The 23,904-nt window shown below is 58.0% G+C and overlaps 3 protein-coding genes and 1 long non-coding RNA gene across 21 annotated transcripts; 1 reads left to right on the forward strand and 3 right to left on the reverse strand.

The window, feature by feature from the left end:
* Window positions 1-10,306: 10,306 nt before the first annotated feature.
* Window positions 10,307-11,737, reverse strand: LOC103543328 (uncharacterized). The gene is made up of 3 exons (XR_542866.2): window positions 11,598-11,737; window positions 10,418-10,514; window positions 10,307-10,323 (listed from the first exon to the last, which is right to left on the reverse strand). It is a non-coding gene; the product is annotated as an uncharacterized lncRNA (long non-coding RNA).
* Window positions 11,738-15,173: 3,436 nt separating this feature from the next.
* On the reverse strand, window positions 15,174-17,493 carry TMEM249 (transmembrane protein 249). Its single transcript, XM_070630944.1, has 6 exons — window positions 17,433-17,493; window positions 16,976-17,203; window positions 16,494-16,588; window positions 16,182-16,377; window positions 15,748-15,833; window positions 15,174-15,479 (listed from the first exon to the last, which is right to left on the reverse strand). The coding sequence occupies exons 1-6, from the start codon at window positions 17,491-17,493 to the stop codon at window positions 15,294-15,296; spliced, it is 852 nt and encodes a 283-aa protein (XP_070487045.1). The 3' UTR covers window positions 15,174-15,293.
* Window positions 17,494-17,837: 344 nt separating this feature from the next.
* FBXL6 (F-box and leucine rich repeat protein 6) lies at window positions 17,838-21,096 on the reverse strand. Of its 4 annotated transcripts, none has more exons than XM_070631280.1 (9): window positions 20,450-21,096; window positions 20,055-20,213; window positions 19,851-19,896; window positions 19,393-19,524; window positions 19,211-19,318; window positions 19,014-19,127; window positions 18,715-18,946; window positions 18,382-18,628; window positions 17,838-18,090 (listed from the first exon to the last, which is right to left on the reverse strand). In XM_070631280.1, the coding sequence occupies exons 1-9, from the start codon at window positions 21,094-21,096 to the stop codon at window positions 17,940-17,942; spliced, it is 1,836 nt and encodes a 611-aa protein (XP_070487381.1). In that variant the 3' UTR covers window positions 17,838-17,939. The 4 variants fall into 4 exon arrangements, 3 of the variants coding, with proteins under 3 accessions (XP_070487381.1, XP_008508437.2, XP_070487380.1); XM_008510215.2 differs by having other exon boundaries at window positions 19,833-19,896; XM_070631279.1 differs by having other exon boundaries at window positions 19,393-19,966.
* Window positions 20,924-23,723, forward strand: SLC52A2 (solute carrier family 52 member 2). 15 transcript variants are annotated; one of them, XM_070631285.1, is made up of 6 exons: window positions 20,936-21,063; window positions 21,685-21,929; window positions 22,044-22,180; window positions 22,550-22,914; window positions 23,012-23,135; window positions 23,242-23,723. In XM_070631285.1, the coding sequence occupies exons 2-6, from the start codon at window positions 21,800-21,802 to the stop codon at window positions 23,452-23,454; spliced, it is 969 nt and encodes a 322-aa protein (XP_070487386.1). In that variant the 5' UTR covers window positions 20,936-21,063; window positions 21,685-21,799; the 3' UTR covers window positions 23,455-23,723. The 15 variants fall into 15 exon arrangements, with proteins under 15 accessions (XP_008508435.2, XP_070487386.1, XP_008508433.2 ...); XM_070631287.1 differs by having other exon boundaries at window positions 20,997-21,063; window positions 21,689-21,929; XM_070631292.1 differs by having other exon boundaries at window positions 21,017-21,063; window positions 21,685-21,844.
* The last annotated feature ends 181 nt before the right edge of the window (window positions 23,724-23,904 follow it).

Raw genomic sequence — 23,904 nt, forward strand, 5'->3', positions numbered from 1 at the left:
CGGCCGGGAGCGCGCGGCGGGCGGGCCACACCGGGGGCGCGCAAGCGGGGGCTTGCCAGGAGTGCGGAGCTCGGCGCCCAGCCTCCACCCGCTTGCGCGGCGCTTCCTCCGCGTCTCGGCACGGGAGCCAAGAGAGCTCGAGATCCGGTGTGAGCTAGCCAGCCCGGCGCGGGGGGCGCGGCGGAGAACACAGCCGGCTTTGTGGCGGTGGCCTGGGCAGCGGCAGCGGCGGGATATTCATCTTGCGTGGCACTTGCTCCCGAGGGGCGGGGGCGGGGTGCGGCCGCCCCCTTATCGCAGAGCCGCAGCCGGCGAGGCCCGCAATGGGGGCGGGGACGGGGGATCCCCCTCGGCCGAACCGCTCGTCCCTGTTCCCTCCCAGGGGGGCCGGGCCGAGGCGCAGCCGGAGGCGCGGGGCCAATTACCATTTTGATTGCTATACTGGGGGGCCCATCTGGACCGAGGGCTAATTACCTGGCGAACCCTCGGGGCTCCGGCGGGATGTGCCGGACGCAATCCCTTCACCCCGCGCTCCCCGCCTCCTCCCAGACCATCCGCCCCATCTCTGTTCCCGACCACATCCCTGTCCCCTCCATTAGTCTCAGTCACCCTGTCGCTCTGTCTCTGTACTTTTGTTCCTCCGCCCCCTTCCTCATTCTTCCACACTCCCTACCCCGTCCTCCTGCCCCGCCTCCTCCTCCCCGCCAGGTCCTCTGTCCCTCACTCTCCACTTCTTTCCTCAGTCTCCTTCTTCGATCGCCCTTCACTCTCCCCTCCTTTCTCTGTCTCTCCATTCGAACTCTCAGTCCCTCCATCCCCTGGCTCGCTGTCCCCGTCCCTGCCTCTCTCTGTCAACTTCCCCACCCCTTTGGCCCAACGGTCTTGACCGACGAGACGTCAGAGCGCGGACACAGGTGTCCCACAGCCGGGCGCTCTCGAGGGGACCATTCGGGCCGCCCTTGCTCCTGCTCACTCGGGTGGAGCCCATAGCCCCTCGGGGCACCCGGCGGGGAAGGGCAGCTGGGCCCAGGCCTTGGCCATCAGTCTGCAGCAGCCCCGGGTGCGGAGCGCACATGTGGCTCAATTACTTGGACCTCCTCACGCCACCGCCGTTGGAGCATCCTGCTCCCACCCCCCCCCCCCCATCCCAAGGTCGCTGTGCCCGTCCTGGGGTCCAGCTAAAAGAGGCTGGGGAAGGACAGTTGGAGATTCTCAGGCTTTTGGAAAGTGTCAGCCTTCCTCCACTGGAGGCCACCTTGAGTCTCTCCCATTGAGAGCCTGAGGCATGGGGGGCTTTGCTGCAAGAGAGGAGACTGGGATCCTGAGGCAAGGCCAGTTTGTCCTCCAGCAGACCTAGCCGGTTGTGGGACACGCCAACACCCGAGCATAGGCACTGACTGGGCTTGGCCTCTCCACCCCCACAGAGCCTCTGGGCCTCAGGGACTGCACTCCCCTCTCCTGGTTCAGGTTGTAACTGGGCCCAACCCCTTATCCATGTGGGATGGGGGATGCTGTGTTGATTCTATGTCCCTCTTTCTCCCTCTGCTTCTGGGTGTGCCACCTCCAGCTCTGGGTAGTCCCATGTTGCCAAAAGGCCAGGCTTTAAGGGGGAGACTCCCAGTGTTGTGTACCAAGCACCCTCCCCCCTGCAGAGCCAGGAGGCCTGTGTGTGCCCACCAGTAGGCCCTGTGGTCACCTTCTCACCCCACTCTGCCCTATTAGGGCTCCAACCCAGCCCAGCTTAGCCTAGAGGGTCCAAACCTCCTTCTGAACATCCCACTCCCTAGCTACCTCCTTTGGTCTGGCTCCTTGGCACCCCAGTCCCCTGCCCCCAGCCTTCTCTTCTACTGCAGATTGGGGGATGGGGTATCTTGCCTTCCTGGAAGCCATTTGGGGTCTTGTGTGCATAATGGGCTGCCCTGACCTGCTAGTTCTGGCTCAGCCCCCAGTTCTCCATCTGGGAGGTGGGACTCACAGCTCTGAGCAGCCCCTTCCCATTGTAGCTCAGGATTCAAAAATCACTGCACCCTTCACGTGGGCTTCAGCAAGCACAGGCTGGAGTTGATGTGTGTACAGTTAACCAAGGACTTGCAGACGTGAGTGTGTCTGGAGCCATTTCTGCCTTCTCCCAACAGAAGAACTGTATTGAACACCCATCTGTGCTCTGCAGTGCCTGTTCAAGGCAGGGGGCAACAGACACTGGCCCCTGTGCTCCTAGATCCCACAATCCAGCAGAGGACACAGATGCTAACCAGAAAGATGAGTAGACTAGGTGACAGCTTGGATGATGAGAGCAGGAGGGGCAGGACTTGGGATGGAGTTAGGCAGTGGAGAGCTACTGAGACTCAACAGTACTGGGGGAAACAACCCTTTGCGAAGGTCCTGAGGCCACAGTGGGAGGCGTGTGGGTGGAAGCGCTAGGGAGAGGGGTGGGTGCAGGAAGGGGCAGCAGTAACAAATTGAGGCAGGAGAAGAGGAAGAGGGCAGAGACCAGGCCTAGGAGGCAGTTGTGGGTTTTGGCCTCTACTCCAAAGGGTTTGGGATTGTATGTCTTTGAGGAGCAGCAGGGAGACCAGTAGGGGTGAGCAGAGGGGTTGGGTTTGTCCAGGTTTGGGGTTTTGCCAGGTGAGATGCTGAGAGGGGCATCTGAGTCAAGGACACGTGCAGGGGAGGGGTGGCAGTAATTGTGGAATCTAAACCGAGTGAGGAGGGGGTAAGGATGCACATGGGGGCCTCTGGAGTGCTGGAGTCAGGGTTTTCGGGAGTGAGCTGGGAAGGGAGTGGTGGTCAGAGAACTGCGTGTTTAATTGAATGCTGGGGTGGGGTGGGGGGGAGTTCTGGTGGTGACATGGTTGAGGACATAATTGGGGCAGAAGACAAGGCCATTGGCAGGAAGAAGAGGTCAAGACTGAGGGGCAGGGAGTTGAGGTGGTCTCTGAGAATATTGAGACCACCGGGAATTCAGACCCGACACAGCGATGGGGTGATGCCCACAGCAAGCGCCAGTGTGGTGGTTGGTGCAGCTGATGGCTCATGTCAGCGAGGACTCTTAGGGAGAGGGGAGGAGAGGGGGCTGCAGGCCACAGTGAGGAACAGGGGTGGGTGCCCCACTTCCAGGCCAGGGTGGCAAGGTGGGGAGAGAAAAAGCAGCCCCCAGAGAAGGCTGGCAGGAAGGGAGCAGGGTGGAGGGGAGCCGGGGTTCCTGCAGGAGAGCGAAGGTGAGCAACAGGCCTGAGGACACGGGAGGGTTGTGGGTGACTGGCTCCAGGGGAGGGCTTCAGGATTGGGGACCCTTACTCCAAAACAGGCTGTGTGTGCTAGGAGGGGCTCATGGAGACTAGGGCATGAGGCAGCCCCTGTCCCTGCTGAGATGGGAGCTTCAGAGCTACAAGGGAGAGGGTAGACCACACCGCAGTTGAAAATGTCTACTTGAAAAAGACAAGGGAAAACATAGCAGACATCAAAGCAGTAAAGAGTATTTGCACTAAATGTCACAGCGGCTAATATTCTGATTGTAGGGTAACTGGTATAAATGGACTCGTTACAGAACAGAGGTGCTGAAACCCCCCCCCCACACACACACACACAAGAGGTTAACAAGCAATTTACTGCAAAAGAAATGAGACCGTACTAGGAAAGACACACAAATTAAACAACAAAATGCAAATTTCAGGGGGGTTTGTAATTTTTTTTTTGTATTTTGGTATGGAAAAGATCAAATATGCACAGAAGTGCAGAGAGTCAGATAATGACAAGCTCCCAAGTGCCCACCATCACCCAAGATGAGCTCACAGCCAGCCTAGTTTCCTTTTTGCCCCCCTCCCTCCTCCAAATCCCAGAAATCATCTCATAGAATATCACTTTCTTCTTAGTAAATAAAGACTTGAGAGCCCCAGTCTCCCCCTCTGAGTCAGCCCCGCTGAACTAGATGTGATGGGGTCCTCCCCAGTCTTGTTTCAGGGAGGGTGTCCCATCAACCTCCTGTGTCCAGGGTCTCCGGCTGGCCATCAGAAAGGCCAGCAGCCCCAAAGTGGCCCAGGTCCTGCCTCATTCCAAAGAGTCCAACTGCCCAGCCTGCTCAGCCCCTCGATCTGGTTTCATTTTAAGCCTGAGATATAATTTCTATACAGTAAAATGCTTTAGGTGTAGAGTTCCATCATTTTAACAAATGCATTTGCTGTTATAACCCCCACCCCTACCAAGACACAGGACACTTGTGTCCCTCTATAACACAGTTCTTTGCGAGAGTTTTAAAGGAAACAGTGGACGGAGAGGCTGGAGGATCAGGAGAGGGATCCCTGGGGGAGGAGGAGGAATAGGAGGGGCAGGGAGCGACTGGAAGATGGCAGGGCCTGCCTGGCCACCAAGGGGGAGGCTCTGGCAGCAGGCGGTGGGCTGCCATCCTGCCTGCATGCCACGAAAGCTTGGCGTGGGGTGGTCTGGCTACCTGGTAATTCCTGATCCAGTGTGGACTTCCCCACTTCGCTTCCCTGGCCTCCCTGTGGGGTTGCACATGTTCAGCATTTGCTCTGGAACATCGCCCTCCTCCACCAAGGCCTCAGAGCATGCTCTCCCCAATCCCTGCACCCAGGTCTCCCCCAGCTCTGCCCTCAAGAGAGGTTTGCCACCTCCCCTCCTCTTTCTCACTCTCACAGGAACCTGGCCCCCTGAGGACCACACTTCCTCACCTAGGGCAGCTGGTCATCCTCTCAACTCTAGGTGGCTTCTTCCCATCTCCCATTGCGACTTCTAGAGCTTTTCTTTGCCCATATCACCCTCCCAGGAAAGGACTTTAGCCCCACTGCTCAGAGTGCACACCTTCAGCTGTCAGAGGCTCCAGGGCTTGCCCCTGGCCCCATATCCCGGCCTTCCAGTGGTGGCCTGCATCCAGTGACTGATGGATGCAGAAGTAGACGGCCTGGCCATCTTGGCCTGATGCAGGAACCTCTGGCTGGCCGTCTGGCTCCAGAGCTCTCATGGGGGTTGTGGGGAGGCCTTGGCCCTCCTGCTTCCTCTCCTCTCCACAGGCTTGATCACATGGCACGTCCTGCACACCACTGCCTCAGGCCTCCTCAGGGAAGCCAGACTGTGGAACATGGGGTCAGGAACAGTGTGAGAAGGCAGGCAATAGGGGCTTGGGCAGGCTTGCTCCCAGCCTGGCTGGCAGTGAGGACCCATCACTGCTGTAGGTGGAGTAGAGAGGGGCCTGGGCACAAGGCCAAGGTCCAAAGGTTAGAACTTTTGCCAGTGATGAGCCTGGATCACACAGCAGGAAGGGAACACACCAGCTGGATGCCATAGCAGGTGGTTGGAAGGTGCTGGGGTATCGGTCACAATAGAGAAGTGGGGTAGGGTGGCTGTTGTGCAGCTCTCTCAAAGCTCCAAAGAAAGAATAATGAGGGGCCGGCCCGGTGGCACAGTGGTTAAGTTCGCACGTTCCTCTTAGGTGGCCCGAGATTTGCCGGTTCAGATCCCAGGTGCAGACATGGCAGTGCTTGGCAAGCCATGCTGTGGCAGGCATCCCACATATAAAGTAGAGGAAGATGGGCATGATGTTAGCTCAGGGCCAGTCTTCCTCAGCAAAAAGAGGAGGATTGGCAGCAGATGTTAGCTCAGGGCTAATCTTCCTCAAAAAAAAAAAGAAAAAAACGAAGAAGAATGAAAGGTTGAGAGCCATTGACTGGCCATTGAAGGCCAAGGTGAAGGCCAGAAGTCCCCTTGGCAGCATATACTGAGGAAGGCTCCCATCTCTGCAGCCAGAGGGCAGAGAGAGGTGAGGGTCAGGCCCATGACTCAACTGTTAGAGTACCGAGCTCCAAAGAAACTTAAACGGATGTCCACTTCTGGCACAGAGGGCAGTTATGGCAAACCAGATTTACTGTCTTGCCTGAAACAACTGAAAAGCTGGACAAAATATATGAAGCAATGAATCTCTAGATGCTGGACATCAGGCAGTGAAGGACAGTGACTCCTGGGAGACAGGAAACAAGCAATATGAGCCCTACCATTGCCCCAGGTCACTGCCTGGAGAGCATCCAGGCCGTGGCACAGGTAGGCAGCCCACGTGGACTCCGCAGGTTCAACGATGGAGCTGAGTGTCTGGGAGGGCCAGGATGGCCAGAGTCTGCAGCCCAGAGGACCCGAGGTCTGCCAAGGGTCCCCCCAGGTGTCCTGCAGAGGGATGACTGGTGCACGAGCATGAGGCAAGTTCTGGAGTCCGGGAAAGAACCACCTGAAAGCATGAGAAGGAACAATCCATGGAACTCGTGCAGGGCCAGGAATGGTGCCTAATCCCACCAGCCAGGGGGGAAAACCTCCTAATTCACAGGGTATGAGGTCAAGCATTCAGAAGGGCTGTCTTCAATAGTGGGAAAAACTAAAACTGCTCTGAGACCTCTTAATGAAGCTTAAAAGCAAGACTGGAAAGGCTTATACTGTTTCCAAGGAACTTAAACTGCATCCCAGAACAAATCTCAGGATTACTTATAGGAAGACACAACTATCTGGAACCCAACAGTGTAAACTTCGTGTCTGGCCTCCAATGAAAACTTACCAGGCATTCAAAGAACCAGGAAAAATACTAGTCAAAATAAGGAGAAAAATCAACAATCAAAACCGACCAAGAATTGACACAGATGGCAAAATTAGTAGACAAGGACATTAAAACAGTTATGACTATATTCCAGCCATTCAAGAAGCTAGAGGAAAGACTGAACATGTTAAGTAGAGACATGAAAGATATATTAAAAAAACCTAAGCTGGACTTGTAGAAATGAAAATTACACTGCCTGAGACTTTTTAAAAAAATACATAGGAGATGGAATTAATGATAGATGAGACACTGCAGAAGATTAGTGAACTTGAAGCAACAGGATTCCTGAAAGGGAGAAGGTATTGGAAAAAATGTAGAAATGATGGCCAAAATTTTTCCAGATTTGATGAAAATTATAAACTTACAGATCCAAAGTCAACAACCCCTAAGCACATGTTACAGAACAAAAACCACATCAAGGCACATCATAATCAAATGATGAAAGGAAATATTAAAGGCAACCAGAGGGGAGAAAAAAACCCAATGCATGCTATGTACAAAGGAGCAAAGATAATGACGAGGACAGACATCTCAGGGAAATAAAACAAGCTAGCAGATGGTGCAGCAACCTCTTTGAAGTCTTCTTTAAAGAAAAACATCATCAACCTAGAATTCTATGCCCAGTGAAAATATCTCCCAAAAACTTAGGTTAAATAGACTTTTCAGACTCACAAAAGCTGAAAGAATTCATCACCAGCTGACCCTAATTATAAGAAATCCTAAAAGCAGTCCTACAGACAGAAGAAAATGACACCAGGTGAGAATCTAGATTGCCACAAAGGAATGAAAGGTATGGAAATTGTAACTAAGCGGGTAGATATAAAGACTTTGTTTCTTATTATTTAAAAGAGGATCAACCGATTAAATAAAAAATAATGTATGTGGGATTTGTAGTATATGCAGAGGTAAATGTGTGACAAGATAGCACAGAGGCTGGGGCGGGGCTGGGGGTGGGGTGGACAGAGGGGAATGGAACGTCGCTCTGCCCAAGTTGTTACTGTGCTTGTGAAGTGGCATAGAGCACTGGAGGGTGGGCTGTGATAAGCTGAAGATGCACACTAAGGAGTAGAGAAACCATTAAAATAGCACAGCAAGAGTTACTGCTAATAAGCCAACAAGGAAAAGAAATCATAAAAATTCTCAATGAATCCAAAAGAAGGCAGAAAAGGAGGAAAAGGGAAACAAGAACAGATGGGACACATAGAGAACAAACAGCAAGATGGTCAATCCAAACCCAACCACATTGCAAATCATATGAAATGTAAATGATCTAACATCCCAATTCAAAGGCAGAGATTGTCAGGTTGTATAAAAAAGCAGGACCCAGGGCCAGCCCTGTGGCCTAGTGGTTAAGTTTGGTGCTCTCCACTTCAGGGTCCCGGGTTCATTTCTCCAGGGTGGACATGTAGCACTTGTTGGTGGCCATGCTGTGGCAGTGACCCACATACAAAATAGAGGAAGATTAACAACAGATGTTAGCTCAGGGTGAATCTTCCTCAGCAAGAAAAAAAACAAGCAGGACTCAATTATATGCTGCCTACAATAAGCCAATCTTAAATACAGAGACTTAAAAGGCTAAAATAAAAGGACAGGAAGAGATATACCATATAAACACCAAAGAAAGCTGGGGTGGCTATATTCATACTAGACAAAGTAGATTTCTGAACAAAGAGTATTGCCAGGGATTGAGAGTGTCATTTCAAAGAAGGTTAAACTCACAGTGAAGGCAGGACTGCAGTGCCAAGACAGACCCTGGGTGAGAAGGAGTGAAGCCCTGACATGGGAAGGGGACAGCTGGGTGGATGTCCCTGAACATCTTTGACTTCCAGACCCCCTAACCCTCTGGGCCTACAGAAGTGCCACCCACCGATAAGAGCATCCTCGCCTTGAAGAGATGGAGAGGCCATTCCCTCTCCAGACCAGGTGTTACAATGTCCTCAGGGTCTGTCCCCACCTCCTGCCATGAGGCATGTGACTCAGTTAAAGTCACAGCCTAACACAGCAGAGCACGTGCTGTGGGCGAGGAAAGAGGAAGAGCCGTGCACCCCAAATAAGCCATGTAGTGGGTTTAAGAGTGTTCTTCAGAAGATATGTCCAGGAGGGGGTACTGCTCTAAAATGTCCAGCAGGTGGACCACATGGGTCCAGGAACCAACGGGTGGGAGCAGGTGTGGCTCCCCACTGTCCCCCCAGTGACCCACTGGGAGTTTGGGCTCCTTGTCCCACAGCTCCCAGGTGGTGGGTTTAGATGTCCTGGTCCCAGAGGAGGACCGCTTCTGCCAGGGGACACAGCCACAGTCCCACTGAGCTGAGGGTCACAGCCACTACCAGGGCACTCTGGCTCCCTGTGTCCAGGACCAAGAGGCCGGAAGAGGAGTGACCTGCCCAGCAGGGGAGCTGACCTAACCATTGAGAGGAGGCAGGGCCTGGGACGGGACAGGAGCAGGGAGTGTGCCCTGCTGGCCCACATGGCTCCTCCCCTGCCTGCTTCTGGCAGTAAACAGACAAGTGTGGTAGGGGGCGAGGGGAGTGCGGGGCGGATCATGGAGATGAGACCCTGAGTGCCCAGTGCAACCCCACCACCCACTGTGGTCCAGAGCATCTATGAAGAAGTGGATCTGAGCAGTGAAGGGGGGACTACAGTGGATGTGAAGACACACCACCCGCTCTCCCTTCTGGGAGAATTGGTTGCCCCAGCTGCTGAGGGTGCTGTCACCAGGCAGCCCTTGGGGATTGTCACAGCTGCAGAGCCATCTCATCTGGAGCAGCCACATCAAAGACTGTACAGAGGCCGGGGCATTCTGGCCATGGCAGGACAATTCTGATGGGTCACCTCAGCTCAGGCCTTCTGGAGGTCAGCTGAGGCCGTCCTCCTGGGCTACTGCTCACCCAACCCTGAACCCCACCTAGCATTCTCACCCTGCCTCCCACAGAAATCCACCCCAAGGGCACTCCCTATAAATACCCTCCTTCCTGGAGAGCCAAGCTGGGGCATCTTTATTCTGCTCCTTCAAACACTGGCCACCTGACACTCCTGGCCCCCCTTCCTGTCCCCTCCTCACTTCTGTCCCCCCGTCTCCTTGGAGACATGCTTTTGGGCTTGGCTCTCTCTGTGCTCTCCAATCGCAAAGTCCTTGGAAACAATATGTCCAGACCCGCCTCTTGTCTCTGATGGCCCGATTCACTACTTGCCCCAAAACACCCTTCTTGGAGTCCCACCTGGGGCCTGTTCATCCTGGGGGGGGCTGCCCAAGTCTCCATTCCAGGTACCCTATTCTCTGCTTGGCCCCCCATCCTTAAATCCCTGTCTCATCCTCCCATCCCAACTTCCCAACCTTGACAGGACTTTAGCCCCAGGCCAACCACTCCTCTCTGCCTGTGGCTGCTGCTTTCTTGGAGGCCATTGTTAATCACCCCGCCCTGGGGTTAAGCCCCCCACCCCCATATTGATTTGGGCTTGGTCATGGGGCATCAGCAAGAGTGACACAAGCAAAGGCTTGGTAAATACATGCTCTTGTAGGCTTCACTCTCTGTAAGGCTCCTCCTGGATGCCCACAGCCATGACATGAAGAGGTCGGGCTGTCCGTTGAGGAGAGGCTGTGCAGGGTGTCCTGTAGGATGGGAGGCCCTCTCAGGCAGAGCAGCCCCAGCTGACCTCCCAGCTGAATGCCGTCACATGAGTGACTCCAGCTATACCACACGGAGCAGAACCGCCCAGCTGAGCCAGTCAACCTGCATAATTGGAGAAATAATAAGCTGTCATTATAAGTGCCTAAGTTTGGGGGTGGTTTACACAGAAATAGATGACCGAGACAGAAGTTGGTACCTGGAGGTGGGGTGCTGCTGTACCAAACCCCAAACACAAGTGTATTGGCTTTGGGACCAGATGGCAAGCAGAGGCCTGACGAGATTGTCAGCAGAGCCTGGAGAAAGAGGACCATGTCAGTGACAAGTCAGTGAGGCTGCTGCCTACAGTCACTTGGAAGGCAAAAAGGTACCTAATGAACTGGTTATAGGTAAGGAGAGTTCTGGGAAAATGTGAAGTTGCCTGTTATGGGTTGAATTGTGTCCTTCTCCCTCAAAAGATGTGTTGATCCTGGACTTGAGGCCTAAGCTGGGTGCTGTGATGAGATGAGATACTGGGGGTCTTGGGAGGGGCCAGAAGATGGGCTGCCTATATTCAGGGCCCCCACGAGCCTCCTGGTGTTCACATACTTGGCAAACTCCTTCCACAGTGACTCTGGGCTTGCCCACATGACCTTACTTGGTCACTGGGACATTAGTATGATGGGACATTAGTATGATGACGCATGCAAATGCTTAATGGGATGGTGGCCCATTGCATCAGGTCCTCCTGTAACACTCCCTCCCAGAAACCAGTAGCAAGATAGTGTGCTGAATGATGAGAGAGAATGATGATGGAAAGAGGCCCTGGAGGATGGGCATCGTCTTGGACATTCTTGCCCCTGCTGACCTCCCAGCTGATGCAGCCACATGAACTATCCCAGCCACATGCAAGTAGTAGAACCCCCCAGCCAAGCCCAGCCAGCCCACAAAATCATGAGAACAAGTAAATCAATGCTGTTTTAAGCCCTTAAGTTTAGGGTAGTTGGTTATGTAGTAACAGAGAGCTGAAGCCCCTTGTCCTTCACCCCTCCACTCTCTGCCTTCCCAGCTCAGGTCCCATGGTCAAGAATTATAATTACTCCCTTGCCCCTCCAACTCATATTTTCCTGGCTAAGCCCCAACTCTTGTTAGATCAAACTACCACCTACTCCAGACCTACATCCAAGCAGCAAAACTTTGCTGGAGAAAAACATAAAACCATGCTTAACTGGTCCTTTAACTTTATAACACATTTCTAGTGGGCTTTGCACACTGCCAGACAATCTTGTATACTTTTCTCATCCAGTTACCCTCCCATTCTCTGGGAAGACTATTTCATACCCTGTCTTTTTTCCTTGAAACCTCCTAATTGCCACCACCTCCCACACAAAGCTAGTAACCTTCTTTATTTAGAATCAGGAGCTTGGTTACAAGTGTTAGAAAACTCCAGGGGCCAGCCCTGTGGCCGAGTGGTTAAGTTCCTGCACTCCGCTTCGGCGGCCCAGGGTTTTGCTTGTTCAGATTCTGGGCGTGGACATGGCCCCACTCATCAAGCCATGCTGAGGCGGCGTCCCACATAGCACAATCAGAAGGACCTACAACTAGAATATACAACTATGTACTGGGGGGCTTTGGGGAGAAGAAGAAAAAATATATATATTAGCAACAGATGTTAGCTCAGGTGCCAATCTTTAAAAAAAAAAAAATCTCCAGATAACAATAGCTTAAACCTTAGAAGTTTTTCTCTTCTGCATAGAGTCCATCATAAACCATCCAGAGTTGGCATGGCAGCTGCAAAGTCATCGAGATCCACCATTCTATCTTGTTGCTCTGCCATCCTCAATACACACATTCTTCTTCATGGTCCAAGATGGCTGCTTGAGCTCCAGTAATCATGGATGCGTTGTAGACCACAGAAAGAAGGAAATGGCAGAGACAGGCAAACTCCTCCCTTTAAGGACACTTGTGGAAATTACACATACTGATTCTTACATTGCATTGGGCAGGAATTAGTCTCAAGACTACCTATATCTATCTGCAACAGAGGCTGGGAAATGCAGTGTTTCTTCTGTGGGACCATATGCCTAGCTAAATGTGGGGGGTTCCTTGCTAAGGAACAAGTGGAAGATGGACAAGAGATCCTGCTCCCCCCCCCCCGGTTTTGTTCCCAATCCCCTCCTCTTCTGCCCAGCCAAGAACTTTTTTCCTGCAAATGTCCACTGCCACCTACTTCATAATAAACACCTCTTGTTAGGGCCATTCCCACCTGCACACCAATAATATGCCTTTAAAAGTGAACAAACAAGAAGACCTCCTTCCCTTAAGCAGCCGGCTTGTCTCTGCCCTTGGCAGTGAAACTCCCTGTGTGATCTCCCCCTGCCTCCCCTCTCCCCCCATCCTCTCCATCCCCACTCCCCACTCTTGCTGAGCTGCTCAGCCCCCCTCCCTGAGGCTACTCCTAGTAAGCATCTATCTCACTGGCTCCCCTCCACCCCTCTCTAGTTTTCTGGTCCCCCTCCCTCTGCGGGCCTGTCCTCTGCCCACCCTCTGCATGTCGGGTGCCAGAGCTCCATCCTTGGCTCATCTTGCTCTTCTCTGTCCATTGTACTGCCAGGAGACATCAGGACCTTGGCCTGAGGGACCTCGTGTGGGATGATGGCTCCAGATCTCTGCTTCCTGCTCCTGCCCCTTCTCCCCAGTGCCTCCCTGCCTTCTCAAAATCTCCCCTAACTCAGACAGCTTGATTCCTCAATCTCTCCTCCCCAGGACCAGCAGCCCCAGTAGCCAGGCCAGAAACCCCAGACTCACCCTGAATTGCTGTCCTTTCCAGCCTGTATCCAGCTTGCCAGCAAATTCTGTCTGCTGTGAACTCAAAATGTAGCTCAGACCTACTGGTGGTCCTCTCTGTTTCCCCCTGCCCCTACCTGACGCCCAGCTACCCTTCTCCTCCTGCACATTCCTGCCACCTCCTGGCCCTTCCCACTCCCTCCAAGGTCATGGTACATTCTGCTTACAACTCCCCAGTGGTTTCCCATTGATTCCTGCCTTCCAGGTCCCCCTCTCCATTCTCACCAGCCAGTCCCCCTCCAGCTCAGGACTGCATCATGCCCTTTACACTTCCTGTCCCTTCTGCCCCAAATGCTCTCCCCCAGAGCTCCACATGACCTCCAGCTCCTGGTAGCAGCTCAAATCCTGCATCCTCAGACTTGCCTGACCCTCTAGCTAGAAGGACTTCACCCCTCCTCCAGCCACTTTGGCAAAACTTACTCCTCCGTCTATGTCCCCCTTAGATCATCAGCTCCAGGAGGACAGGGACTTTGCCTGCCTGGGTGAGACTGAGTCCCCAACTGGAAGCCTTTCTGGTGATCTGAGAAGCCTCCTGGAGCCTGAGGGGCTGGCATTCTAACCCCTGTGCAAAGCCAACAGGCAGCCTGGGTGCCCCACGCACTCACCCAGCCAGCCTAGCTCTCTGGCCCACACCCCACCCCATATCTCCCCACTACATTGTTCCCCAACATGTCCCAACATCTCCACTGCTGGGCTCTGCCCACCATCTTGAGCCCATCCCCCAGTAAAAGCTGGGCACTGCCACTCTGAGGAAAACTTAGACCCCATCTTCTGAGGGGCAGGGGTCCCTGTACTTGTGCCATGAATAACAACTGCTCCCTAGGATTGCCTAAAGTAATTCCAGCAGTCCCTGGACTCTGCCCCAGAGACAGGCAGGGATGCTGGTGTGCCCACTGGGTTTGGCCAGCTTCAAGATTGAGAGTCAACCAGTGAGTAACTCTGAGCCATGAATCCAGGCAGGGCCAGTTTCATGGGCACATAATCTGGGCAATCACAAAATGCCCCAAGCTCAGAAAGACCCACACTTGGTTTAATGCTCTAGCATTGCCTTCTGGAAATTCTTAATAACTTTTTAACAAGGGGCTCTGCATTTTCATTTTGTGTGGAGCCCTGCAAATTAGGCAGCTGGTCTTGATTCGAGGGCCACTCAGCTGGCACAATGCACAAAGACTTGGGTCACCAGCATGGCCCTGAGGGAAAACGCTGACCAGGAGAGCCAGGTGGATAGTGCCAGGTGCCACTCCTGGATCCCCATGGCCCACCACTGCCTTCTCTGTTCCCACAGCAGCTCCCAGCTCCCAGCTCCCAGGAGATGGGAACACCCACTGGACAAGGGAACATGGGACTGGGGTTCCAGAAGGCACATGGGTGCAAGCTCCACAACATGGTGGGTCTACCCCTCACCCCCAGCAGGCCTTGAGCCCTGGCCTAGGGTTCTGCAGCCTCCTCCCTGGGAGCTATGCCGCAGGACTTTGGGAAGTGTCTAACCCAGAATGCACCCCCAGGCACAGGGCTTGGCTTATGACTGTGCCCATCCCATCACTCATTGGACGAGTAACAGGCACCTAACCTGGACTGGACCAATCAGATCTGACTCCTAACTTATTGGTCAGCATTTCTTTTTTGTTTTTTTTGGGTTTTTTTTCCTGCAGAAGATCAGCCCTGAGCTAACATCTGCCACCAATCCCCCTCTTTTTGCTGAGGAAGACTGGCCCTGAGCTAACATCCATGCCCATCTTCCTCTACTTTATATGTGGGATGCCTACCACAGTATGGTGTGCCAAGCGGTGCCATGCCCACACCTGGGATCCGAACCGGCAAACCCCAGGCCACCAAAGCAGAACATGCACACTTAACTGCTGCACCACCGGGCCGGCCCCTGGTCAGCACTTCTGAGGCCAGCTAGGACCAGTTCAGTGCTGCTGGCCAAGATGGGTAAGTGTGTCCCATACCTGTCCTATGGTGGGTCTGACCTCCTAGAGACCTGGCTGCTCATCACCTCACTCCCACCACTACCCCCATTTTCCAACCCAAAGTCCGGGAGTTGTTCCCTGAGGCCCTGGGAGGTGTGCACCAGGGGAAGACCCTGGAGCGGGAGCCCCCCACCCCTCGAAGATGAAACAACCAGCTGGAAGCAAGAAGCATCTTTACTGAGAGGAAGGCCAGTGGTGGGGTAGGGGTGGGAGATTGGAGGGGAAGGGAGAATGTAGCCCTGGGTGGGGGAAGGATGGGGTGCCAGCCCGCAGCATCTACACGTCCAGGTCGGACTGAGAGCCCTGCTTTTCGTAGGCGCCGGTCTTGCGCAGCACCACGCCTGGGTTGAAAGTGGTCCCCAGCGGCCAGTGGCGGACCACGTGCCGGTAGGACGTGGCTAGGTAGTCGAAGTAGTTAATGTTGAGCTTCCGGGCGATGTGACGGCCCAGGTATTCCATTTGCTGGGGGAACGGGTGGCGGTCAGCTCTTGCCTGGACAGGAGAGGCCCCGCCGCTGGCCACTGAGGCGTCCCCTCCCTTGCCAGGCCGCATCTCCAGCCCTGCCCTTCAGCCCCAGGGCCCTCTCCACGGGCTCCGAGCGGAAGTCTGGGCTAGGACCGCGTGGAAATAGCCCCACCTTAAGACCTTAAGCAGAGGGAGGCGTCAAGCTGAACCGAGGCGGGGAGGGGAGTGTGTCTGGGGATCCGGGGCGGGCTGGGACGGGACCCACCTCGTAGCGCTCTGAAAGCTGCACCAACACCAGCGGCTCCAGCTTGTGGCCGCACAGAACCAGCTGGAAGAAGCACCTTCCGTAGGCTGGTGAGGGGCAAGCAGCTCAGCCCGGGGACCCTAGGGGACTGGGCTCCAGGGGGCGGGGACTCCAGGGGGCGGGGACTCCAGGGGGTGGGGACTCCAGGGGGTGGGGACTCCAGGGGGTGGGGACTCCAGGGGGCGGGGCTCCAGGGGGCGGGGGCTCCAGGAGACAGGGTTTGCACTGGGCCGAGACTCCAGGAGGCGGGGGCTCCAGGGGTAGAGACACCAGGGGGCGGGCGCTCCAGGGGACCGGGCCGTGGGCCAGTTTGCCGGATGACTCGCCTTACTCTCAAGCGTCTTTCCCTTCGTTTGCACACCCTCCCCCACTCCGCGGCCCGCCCCGTGCGTCACCGTCCGAGTTGAGTGCCAGGCGCAAGTAGATCAGGTGCATGGGTCCCTGACACACTGTGCGGCCCTCGATGGAGAAGTGGTACATGCCGCGCGTGTGGTTCAGCACCAGGCGGCGCCGCGGCAGCGACGAGATCATGAGCCACAGGCCCACGCCCACGCCGTACGCGGGGAAGCCCCAAGTCTCCTGGTTCTGCACCTGCGGGCGCCGCGGGGACCTTCTTAGCGGCCGAGGGGCGCGGGGAGGGGGCGCCGAGCGGTGGGCCCGCCCCCCAGAGAGGGAAGGCCGTGGGACGTGGGCCCAGGAGCTCAGACCTGACTCAAGAAGCCGAAGCTGACGAATAAGAGGCAGACGACGAAGAGCAGCGTCCCCTTCCACAGCGTGTCCAGGTAGTACTCGAGCACGAAGACTGGGGACGGTGTGGCGGCGGCGTGTGAGGACAGCCGGCCCCTGCTCGCAGCCGGGGGTGGCAGTGCCAGGGCTCGACCCGGAACAGCCCGCCCCACGAAGGGCTCGGGGCCGTAGTCAGCGTTCCGCCTGCAGTTTCTGGGCCGGCGCCGCCACGGGCCAGCCCCGCCACGGGCTCTGGCCCCGCCCCCGCCCCGCCTAGATCCCGCCCCTCGGTCCCGCCCTGTTCAGGTCTCCGCCCCCGCGTCCCGGCCCCGCCCCCTCCCCGTTCAGGTCTCCGCCGCCTCCCCGTTCAGGTCCCCGCCCCCGCCCTGTTCAGGTCTCCGGCCCCCGTGCCCCGGCTTCGCCCTGTTCAGGACCCGGTTCCCCAGCCGCCGGCCGCGCGCACCATTGGGCTGCTGCTGCGTGAACGGGTAGAAGCTGTTGTCCTTGAGGCGCTTGGCCAGGTGGCGCTCGGTGCACAAGTGTCCTAGGGCCCAGAGCTGGAAAGGCTTGCCGCTGGAGGTCGTGGGCAAGCCGGTAATCCGGCCCTTGGGGATCTGGATCTGGTACAGGCGGTCGTCAACTGGGCGGCTCGTCTGCTGCCACCGCCCTCTGCCCACAGTTGCGCTCTTACCTGGGAGAAGAATGCCTCCAGGGCTGCGGTCCAGGAAGGAGCAGGAACTCAGGCAACCGTCAGGGGAGCGCCACTAGGTGGCGATCCAGGCTGGGCCCCGCCCGGGGTTCTAGAAGCTTTGGGCGGCAGGTTCTAGAAGGAGCCATTCTGTGACCACGACCCTTCTCCAGGGGGTCGCTTGGCCAGGCCTGCGGTGGGCGTGCACTTCCCGCCTAGTTCCCCATCCCACCGGGGGCCTCCTGTACAGTCTGGTTCACAGCCCTCACCTGAAGGGTGGGGTGGCGGAACATTCCAGGCCTAAACTGGAGGAAAGTCTGTAGGCAGGCACTCCACACCAAACCTCATGGCTGAGCAGGACCTCCCCCTCTCCAGCAGCACCTCTGCCCTGGTCAGAGCCTCACATACAGCCACGGACAGCTCACCTCAGTGGCCCCGAGGGGGGGACACGCGCACACACACATACACACTCTGACCAAGATTCGGGCCCAGGGGTGAGCAGGCAAGGCACAGCCACAGGCAGACTCAGGAGCCCCCTCTCACAACACATAGGCCTGTGGTTCAGCTCTAGCCCAAACCGGTTGTCCCTTAGGTACAACCCCTGTCCCCTCACTCCCACCCCAACGACCACACAGAGTTCCTGAAAATGTTTTATTATAACAAAATGCTCAAAGATCCAAAACTGGGAAAGGGAGCAGGGCAGGGCTCGCTGGCCCAGGGGTCTGGGGTCTGGAGCTGCCTAGCTGAGGGACGGGAGGCTGGTGAGCAGCTGCTCCAGGCACCACTGCACTTCCTCTGGGCCCCGATAGGCCCGCTTCAAGCCCCGGGGAAGGCAGCGGCAGGACTCCAGGTTGAGGTACAGCAGGCCTGGACAGCTGCTGATCACAGAGCTGTGGGGACAGGATAGGCCATGGGGAGTTGAACCACTGGCCCCCAGGCGACGCAGGCCCCTGTAGGGCTGGGCCAGGCTAAGGAGCCCTCTCTGCCCATGTACCACAACTGCCTCTGCCACCCACAGCCACTGAGGCCCAAGCCCAGTCCCATTGGTATCCCCAAGACCAATCCCAAGCAGGGGCTTGACCAGTATGCACTCCCCTTTCGGACCCCTGGAGCAGGCAAGCCAGGCAGGATAGGGAGGCAAGCCACACTGGCTCCAAGGGACTGTGGGAAGGGGTGCTAACCTGACAGTGCTTGGTGTGACCCGGGTGCCCCTGAGGTTGAGGGAGCACAGGGCTGGGCGTGAGCCCCCAGGGATGCCTGAAAAGGCAGCTAGGGCGTGATCCAGGTCCTTCTCGCTGAAACCCTGGCCACTCAAGTCCAGTTCCCTCAGCGTGTGGCACCACTTCTGGGTCAATAGGGCGCTGCCCTCCTTAACTAGAGTCAGCCGGTCCGACATGCCGTACAAGCCCAGGTGAAGCTGCTCCAGCTCTGGAGGTGAGAGGGGTGAGCATGAGCTGCAAAGTGGGCAAGGGTCCCCACATCCCACCTGCCCAGCCACCACCCAGGGAGCTGACCCTGACATGGCAGATCACGCAGGCCAGCAGGCGTGATGCGAGCACAGCCACGAAGATCCAACAGGCGCAGGTTAGGGGAGCCATGGAGCAAGCGGCCCAGGACCTCATTGCTCACAAAGTTGCAGGTGGAGCTGGCGAGGCAGAGCTCCTCGAGGCCCGGGAAGCCTGGGCCAGGAGTCACCACTCGCCCGGAAGGCTTAGGCAGCCACATCAGGTTTAGCAGCCGCAGCACCTGGGAGCAAGGCCCAGGCTGCAGATGGGGAGGGGGTGACGGGTGGGAGAGGTGGGGCGTCAGGTACCTGCAGCTGAGGGCAGCCTTGCTGCAGGGCCTCAACAGGCAGCTGGAGCGGAGTGCTGTTGCGGTTGATGCCGGTGCTCACCTCCAGGACCTGGAGCTGGGGGCAGCAGCTGCCCTGCAGAGGTTGGGGAGAACATGGGGCCAGTGGCCAGGCAGTCCCTGAGCATCCAGCTCTGCTCCTGTCTGTCACCAACCTACCAGCAGCGCACCCAAGATGGCTGTTGTCTGGGAGCTGTAAGTCAGCCACAGCTTTTGCATTCGGGGGCCTGCCTCCTCCAAGAAGCTTACCACAGCCGTGGACTCCACCTGCGAACCCAACACAGGGGTACCTGTCACCGCGGCCCAGGCTTCTTTGGGGCTCCTGGGGACACAAGGCTCACCATGGAGTGCTGTATGTCCAGGCTGTGGAGCTGGGGGCAGGATTTGGCTAGCATGATCAGAGTGTCAGGGGTCACACCATGGCAATCAGAAAGCTTGAGGAAGGTGAGCCGAGGACAGGACTCGCTAACCAGCTGTGGAAGACAGAGAGTCAGCCAGAATTGGGGGAGGGCAGGCTGTGGTCCATAAAGGAAAGAAACCAATGGCTCGTGCCAACCCCATTTTACTGCCTCAGCTATGACCTCCTTTCTGCCCATGCCAGGCCCACTTAGGTGCTCCCATCTCTGACACCTCCCTGCTGGAGGAGACAACAGGAAAGGAGAACCAGGCAGGCATCCCCATGGGGCAGCGGTGGGCTCCAGGGTGCCTGACCCACTCCCTGGAAGTCCTGGGCAACCCGAGAGTGTCACGGCTGGTAGGCAGGGCAGCCTCGAGCTCTCACCTTCAACACGGGGTGTACCTGGGACTTCCAGTGGATGAGGGTCAGCCTCTGGAGCTGTGAGAACCTGGGCCGACAGCAGAAGCAGAGCTGCAAAGTGTTCCCACACTGCCCCTTCTGTCGGCGTCCTCCCCACCCTGGTGCAGGGAGAAAGCAAGGGGCCTGGAAGTTTTGACATACCACCCAAGTGGAGTGAGGGGACAAGGAAAAGAATAAACTCCTCACCGAGTGGGCATAAGCCACTCCAGGGATGCAAGGAGCTTCTTCTCGGCCTTGGCCTCGCCAAGGGCGGGGCGGCCAGCCAGCGGAGGAGACAGGGTCACGGTGTGCCAGAGCGCGGGCTGGGAGGCGGCCTCGTGCCAGCGGCGGCACACGCGTGCAGCCCTGGGAGAAAATCTCTGCTGAGGGGCAGGGTCTTTCGTGGCCAATACCGCCCCCACACCCCCCACCTGCTGACGCTATGGAGTTTTCTATGAGGAAGGACCTGCCCCCGCAACTCTCACAGCGCTGTGGACACCTCAGCTCAAAGTCAGGCCTCTGGGGCTCCAACTGAACCTCCTGTGAGACTGCGCTGTGGGTCAGCCTGAGCCATGCCACTGCGCTGGGTCGGCCTGGGGTACCTGCCGAGGAAGGGCATGGGCCCATCGGTCGCCACCAGCAGCCCGAAAATCTGCAGCAGGATTTCCAAGGGAATGCGGTCGCCCCAGCCCGCGTCGGGCCCCTGCGGCGCCTCAGGGGCGGGCGCGGGTCTGGGCTTGGCTTTGGCTGCCACGGCGCAGGTCCCCGGGGGCCGCAGCCGCTGAGCTCGGCGGGCAGCGCGCCTGTGCGTGCGGGCGCGGGCGGGCCCCGGGCCGGGCAGCACCAGCAGCATGCTGTCCGCCTGCAGCAGGTGGTACCCGGAGCCGCTCGGAGCCAGCCGATCCCACCACCAGTCCTCTGCCGAGCGGCCCCGCGCCATGACCGGCGGCGCGCCCCGGACTCTGCGCCGGGCCCCCCTGGCAGCCCCGCGAGCCATAACCACCAGGCGCGCTACACAGCCGGCCCCCGAGGAGCGGAAGGGGCGGGGCTGGCGACGGAAGGGGCGGGGCCTGGCTAGGTGTGCCCTCGAAAGGGGCGTGGCCTGGACCCCGGGCCAGCACCTCCCCGCCGGCTGCGCACTCGACTTCCGGGGCGGGGCTTCCGGCGGCGGGCCATGCCGGGGGCGGGCCGGCCAGCCGCGTCTTGGAGTTCCGCGGTGAGTAGAGTCCGCGCTCCTGCCTGGTCGCATCCACCGGCTTCCCCGGCTCTGAGCTGGGGCCGCGACCCTGGGCCAGAGGCGGCGCCCTCGCAGCGGGGCGGCCGGCTGACCGCCAGGTCGGGGAGCGCGCGGACCGGGAGGCGCAGGGACCCCCTCGCCCCGCTGCTCCCCGCCACCCACCGGACCCAGCGGGGGGCGGTGCCCGCCGCGGCCACACCCGCTCAGAGCCCGACGGGGCCCAGGCGGTCCCAGGTGGGCGCCGAAGCCGCAGAGGTGTGCGTGGCGCCTGAAGGGTGCCCTTGTCCCTGGGTCCTTGGTCTCGTGTCCGTCTTGGGGTGAGGGTGATGGTGGTCTCGGCAACTCAGACCCTAAGATCAGCTCTTCCCGTGGGGTCGTGGCGCCTTAAGCACGGCTTCCTGCTTCTCTGCCTGCCCGCCTTTCTGTGTCGTCATCCCGACACAGGCGGCCGCTGCTTCTTGGTATGTTTTGGCCCCTCCTCCTCCCCATCCCCCACCCCCGGACACTCCCCCAGTTTCCCTGGTCTCGGCGGTCTGGCCTTCCTCTCACTCGGGTTCTGTGTCTCCTTGTGATCCTGCATGCGTGTCTATTTCCTTCAAGCTAGAAGAGATCTTCAGTTCTTAGAAGAGCCGAAGCGTCTTCTTTGGACCTAGGCGGGGAAAGAAGAGCTGGCTGTGACCTTTGCCCTGTCTTGGAGGGCCCAGCCTTGGGTTGAATGGCAGCAGCGCCGCTGGGCCGTCTGGTGCTGACCCACCTGCTGGTAGCTCTGTTCGGCATGGGCTCATGGGCTGCCATCAATGGGATCTGGGTGGAGCTGCCTGTGGTGGTGAAAGACCTCCCCGAGGGTGAGTGGGCGTGTGCAGGGAAGTGCAGGGCAGGTGTGCCCCGCAAAGTGGGTTGCAACAGCTCTTGGTCCCTTAGCATCCTGCCCCTGACATGGCCTCCTCCTTTCTTTGCAGGTTGGAGCCTTCCTTCATACCTTGCTGTGCTTGTGGCACTGGGGAACCTGGGTCTGCTGGTGGTGACCCTGTGGAGGCGGCTGGCCCCGGGCAAGGGCGAGCGGGGCCCCATCCAGGTGGTGCAGGCGCTGAGCATGGTGGGCACAGCACTGCTGGCTCCGCTGTGGCACCACGTAGCGCCGGTGGCAGGGCAGCTCCATTCTGTGGCTTTCTTAACGCTGGCCTTGGTGCTGGCACTGGCCTGCTGTGCCTCTAATGTCACTTTCCTGCCCTTCCTGAGCCACCTGCCACCTCCTTTCTTGCGGTCCTTCTTTCTGGGTCAGGGCCTCAGTGCTCTGCTGCCCTGTGTGCTGGCCCTAGTGCAGGGTGTGGGCCGCCTTGAGTGCCCGCCAGCCCCCATCAATGGCACCCCTGGGCCCCCCCACCACTTCCCAGAGCGTTTTTCTGCCAGCACCTTCTTCTGGGCACTGACTGCCCTTCTGGTCACTTCGGCTGCTGCCTTCCAGGGTCTCCTGCTGTTGTTGCCATCACCACCATCCATACCCACAGGGGCCCCAGGGCCTGACCTGCGGATGGGAGCCCCAGGAGTGGAGGAGGAGGAGGAAGAGGCCTCGCCGCTTCAGGAGCCGCCAAGCCAGGCAGCAGGCACCACCCCCAGTCCAGACCCTGAGGCCCATCAGCTGCCCTCCACGCGCAGTGCCTGCCTGCTGGGCCTGCTCGCTGTCACCAACGCACTGACCAACGGCGTGTTGCCTGCTGTGCAGAGCTTTTCCTGCTTGCCCTATGGACGCCTGGCCTACCACCTGGCTGTGGTGCTGGGCAGCACCGCCAGCCCTCTTGCCTGCTTCCTGGCCATGGGTGTGCTGTGCAGGTACACAAGGGGCCCCAAACCATTCAGGGGGTGGAACTTAGGGATAGGGGCTGGGTTCTTGTGCGGCCAGCCCTGAGTTTCTGCTCACCCCTGGCAGGTCCCTGGCAGGACTGGGTGGTCTCTGTCTACTAGGCATGCTCTTTGGGGCCTACCTGATGGCGCTGGCAATCCTGAGCCCCTGCCCGCCCCTGGTGGGCACCTCTGCAGGGGTGGTCCTTGTGGTAAGTACATTGGGGACACAGAAGCAAAGGGGTGGCACTGAGGAGGGTGTTTGCCCCAGAGCTGGAACATCTCATGCTCAGCCTGCTGCCGCATCCATTCCGCCAGGTGCTGTTGTGGGTGCTGTGTCTGGGCGTGTTCTCCTACGTGAAGGTGGCTGCCAGCTCCCTGCTGCATGCGGGGGGGCGACCGGCATTGCTGGCAGCTGGCGTGGCCATCCAGCTGGGCTCCATGCTTGGTGCTGTCGCCATGTTCCCTCCCACCAGCATCTACCACGTGTTCCACAGCAGGAAGGACTGTGTGGACCCATGTGGACCCTGAGCTGGGGCAGCAGGGACATCACTTGGCCCCACCTGTCTTCAGGCTGAGGCTGCTATAGTGCCTGAGTACCTGCAGCCCAGGGAGGCCCTCCCTATGCACGGGCACACTTATGGACGGACACCTGCACACTCCACGGGAGACTCTCGTGCTTCAGGCCAGGGTAGGGACCACAGAGAAGGCATGGAGCCAGGGCCTGACAGCAGCTGTAGACTTGGCCCTGGGCCTGGGACCTGTTGGGATTTGCACAATAAAGCATTTTTATTCCATGACTTGGAGTGTTAATCCCTGAGGGCACCTTCCCAGTGCAGATAGACCTCCCCTGGGCTGGCACGCTGGCCTGACCTGTTCAGCAGGGGCTGGCCACCCCCAGGCTGCTCTCAAAGATCCTGGGGTCATGCCCTGTGAGTCCAGGACTCTTGTCCCCCCAGCCCCAGAAAACTGCCCAGAGGG

This window comes from Equus przewalskii, chromosome 8 (assembly GCF_037783145.1).
Source record: "Equus przewalskii isolate Varuska chromosome 8, EquPr2, whole genome shotgun sequence".
NCBI lineage: Eukaryota > Metazoa > Chordata > Mammalia > Perissodactyla > Equidae > Equus > Equus przewalskii.

Bases quoted from the DNA above. Each gene is read 5' to 3' on its own strand.
- TMEM249 (XM_070630944.1), bottom strand. From the start codon at position 17,493: ATGTTCCGCCACCCCACCCTTCAGGTGAGGGCTGTGAACCAGACTGTA. The intron at 16,589-16,975 runs GTGCGCGCGGCC...CACCGTCCCCAG, and splicing joins CACGCAGCAGCAGCCCAATG to TCTTCGTGCTCGAGTACTAC. The intron at 15,480-15,747 runs GTGGGTCCCGTC...CCGTTCCCCCAG, and splicing joins AGCTTTCAGAGCGCTACGAG to CAAATGGAATACCTGGGCCG.
- FBXL6 (XM_070631279.1), bottom strand. From the start codon at position 21,096: ATGCGACCAGGCAGGAGCGCGGACTCTACTCACCGCGGAACTCCAAGA. The intron at 20,214-20,449 runs GTACCCCAGGCC...ATTTTCTCCCAG, and splicing joins CCCATGCCCTTCCTCGGCAG to GGCTGCACGCGTGTGCCGCC. The intron at 19,319-19,392 runs GTGAGCCTTGTG...TTGGGTTCGCAG, and splicing joins TGGACATACAGCACTCCATG to GTGGAGTCCACGGCTGTGGT.
- SLC52A2 (XM_008510213.2), top strand. From the start codon at position 21,800: ATGGCAGCAGCGCCGCTGGGCCGTCTGGTGCTGACCCACCTGCTGGTA. The intron at 22,915-23,011 runs GTACACAAGGGG...CACCCCTGGCAG, and splicing joins GCCATGGGTGTGCTGTGCAG to GTCCCTGGCAGGACTGGGTG. The intron at 23,136-23,241 runs GTAAGTACATTG...CCATTCCGCCAG, and splicing joins CTGCAGGGGTGGTCCTTGTG to GTGCTGTTGTGGGTGCTGTG.